We start from the raw sequence: 2,702 nt of genomic DNA, 5'->3' as shown, positions 1-2,702 counted from the left end.
TTTTATATTTCGAGAGCCAGTTCCTGGATCTTTATTATTGATTTTGACTTAGCTTTTCTTAATTTGTTCCTTAAGTGAGAAATCTCCGAATCAGTCCATCAGTTAATTACCAGATAACATACTTCTTAAGAGTTAGCTATAAACAATTTTATTACTAAAACTGTATAAAAATGAAAACATTCCTTAGTTATTCGTAAGTCTAGCATAATTAATAACAATAAATCAAATAGATACTTATGATTAATGACGAATAGCCAACTTTCACTCTAACAATAATTATGATTAATCACTTATCATTTGAGATAATCAATGTCGTTGTAGATTTTCCCAACTTAAAACTACAGACAATTTATTTATAATTACCAATTATAAATAGTTTATGGTTAATTTTTTTTTTAAATGTTTATCTAAATTTAATGAGATTGTTATCGATTAATGATTTAAACATCTTGAAAAGTTTACTAAAAGAAAATGGCCTAGTAATGCAATGAACACGTGTCATTATCATTATAATAATAAGTTAATGTTAGTTTTATAATATAATATTGAATTTTTTAAAATGTTTTTTCTTAACAGGTAACGGCATCGTTTGTTGGGAATGCAACTCTCATTACGATGCACATTGTGCTGATCCATTTAATAATCGTACTTTATCTTCTATTGATTGTAATTCGCGTTTCCTGCCTCATTATCCTAACACACCTGCCACAATCTGTCGAAAAATTATTCAGAAAGGTAATAACAATTACTATTTTTCTATAATTATCTTGAAATTTGTTGCATTCTTTAAACCCTTTCCATTTATAAAATATTGATTTCTACAAGAAATAACAATAACCTACATACGTCATGTATAAATCTAAAAATATTAGAAAATTTTTAGTATAGTTAATAAATTCTAGAGATATATATTTTTTTAATTTTATAATTTAAAAAAATAGTTTTATGGCTTTAAAAATTGTTTGTGTATAGCTCTAAGTTTTACTTTGATACGTACAATAAAACGAAAGTTATAGGCAAAAGTCTCGAAGAGATAAAAGAAAAATGTATAAAAGAGAGATTAGCATGCTTCAAAAGTTGAAAAAATTCTGTAAACAAACGTTTAAGTAAAACATGTAGGAAAAAATTGCAAATAAATCCGTATACTTTGCCAACAATCTCAAAGAAACAATGCCTTAATCTTATGACATTCTAGAATAACAGCCAAGAAATTTAAAAATTCTTTAAAATATACGAGTTAATAATAATAAAATGTTTTATTCAGAAAATATTTTTGTTAGAATTATCTTCCAATAAATTTACAAAATAAAATACAATGCATAAAATTACTGCAGTAAATTCAACATCGTTATGAAATTTTCATGTCTCGTATCGACAGAATCGATTTTTTTTGAAAAAAAATCATAATTTAAAATATATTTAATATAAAAGTAAATTTAGATTTTAATGGATGTGTCTAGATTCTAATTATATCTTTTTTGGAATATTTTACTTAAAATATGATCTTTTTAGTCAATGACGAATACCGCTACATCAGAGGATGCGGATGGATGACTGATGATCGAGAAGGAATTGATTGCATCAAGCGAGCGGGGACATTCCACGTTTTCGTCCAATATTGCAGCTGCCAGACAGACTACTGCAACTTAGCACCTGCTAATCAACCCAACAGTTTAACAATAATTCTCGTAATGATTTTTGCCTCGTTAATATCCTTGTCGTGAATTCATATCACCTTAAATAAGGATATAAAGTAAGAGGGAAAAAATAGAAGAACTCATTTCTAGTGATGGCGTAGAAATTCCCATTTTTTGATCCCTACTATGGTTGAAATTTGTTTACCCCGGATGCTTACCCACCATTGAAGAGATATACAACGAAAAAAAAAAAGTTTACCCTCTCCTTTAGCTTTCTATAGTTCGTGATGTTTAGCCAAAATTTGTAGATAGTGCCATGCTGTCGATGCTGCCATCTTTAGTCATGTATAAGTGTCCTCAGACAAGCATGGAATGTAAACTGTAGAAAATGAGGAAAATTTTTTCCTATAAATGTAGATAGACCGTCCCATGGATAAGGCTTCTAATTGGTGGTTTAATGATTTAATGGTTAACTCAGGTTGTTGCTCTAGCAGCATTTTGATCAGGCGAAGAAAATGCTATCGAGGAGATGTACGTTGTTAAAAGAATACTAAAAAAAAAATATATATATATATATATTTCAGAGATAAGAAATATAAAATTACTAAATTCTTTAAACAAAGCAACACGCTGAGATCTAATTTATATAATGAAAAAATAATAATAATGATTAAACTAAGTAAAGAGCTTTCAATACACACGTATAAGAAAATCAAGTAAGAAATATTAACATTAATAGATATATATTTTTTAATGTATTAAGCTTTAAATTTATTCATGTTTCTTGAGTTATAAACTTGTAACAACGCTATTAATTTAAAGTTTCGAATTTTACATCCCTGTTATCTTAATTAGTTTCTTAGTTAAAAGCAAATTAATTTCGTTGCAAATGCAGTTAGCCTATATACATTTGCTGTTGATCGATCTAAGAGTTTAAAAGTCGTAAACCAAACAGACGAATGTAAATATTTGAAGCGATTAAATTACCGCGTAAAAATATAGTATATATATATACATATATACCGAAATTGATGTTTAGTACTTTTTAAAATTTAAAAAATTAAA

At 27.1% G+C, this 2,702-nt stretch overlaps 1 protein-coding gene across 1 annotated transcript; it reads left to right on the top strand.

The window, feature by feature from the left end:
• Positions 1–569: 569 nt before the first annotated feature.
• Positions 570–2,702, top strand: LOC111633029 (the record flags this gene model as incomplete). The annotated part of the gene is made up of 2 exons (XM_023377554.1): positions 570–735; positions 1,513–2,702. Coding segments are annotated over 2 exons (378 nt in total), but the record flags the coding sequence as incomplete, so codon positions are not given.

Source organism: Centruroides sculpturatus, unplaced genomic scaffold (genome assembly GCF_000671375.1).
Source record: "Centruroides sculpturatus isolate CEXI.00-Female unplaced genomic scaffold, Cexi_2.0 scaffold764, whole genome shotgun sequence".
In the NCBI taxonomy this organism is placed as follows: domain Eukaryota; kingdom Metazoa; phylum Arthropoda; class Arachnida; order Scorpiones; family Buthidae; genus Centruroides; species Centruroides sculpturatus.
The sequence above is the reverse complement of the archived record's forward strand: the minus strand, read 5'-3'. Positions and strand labels throughout refer to the sequence as shown.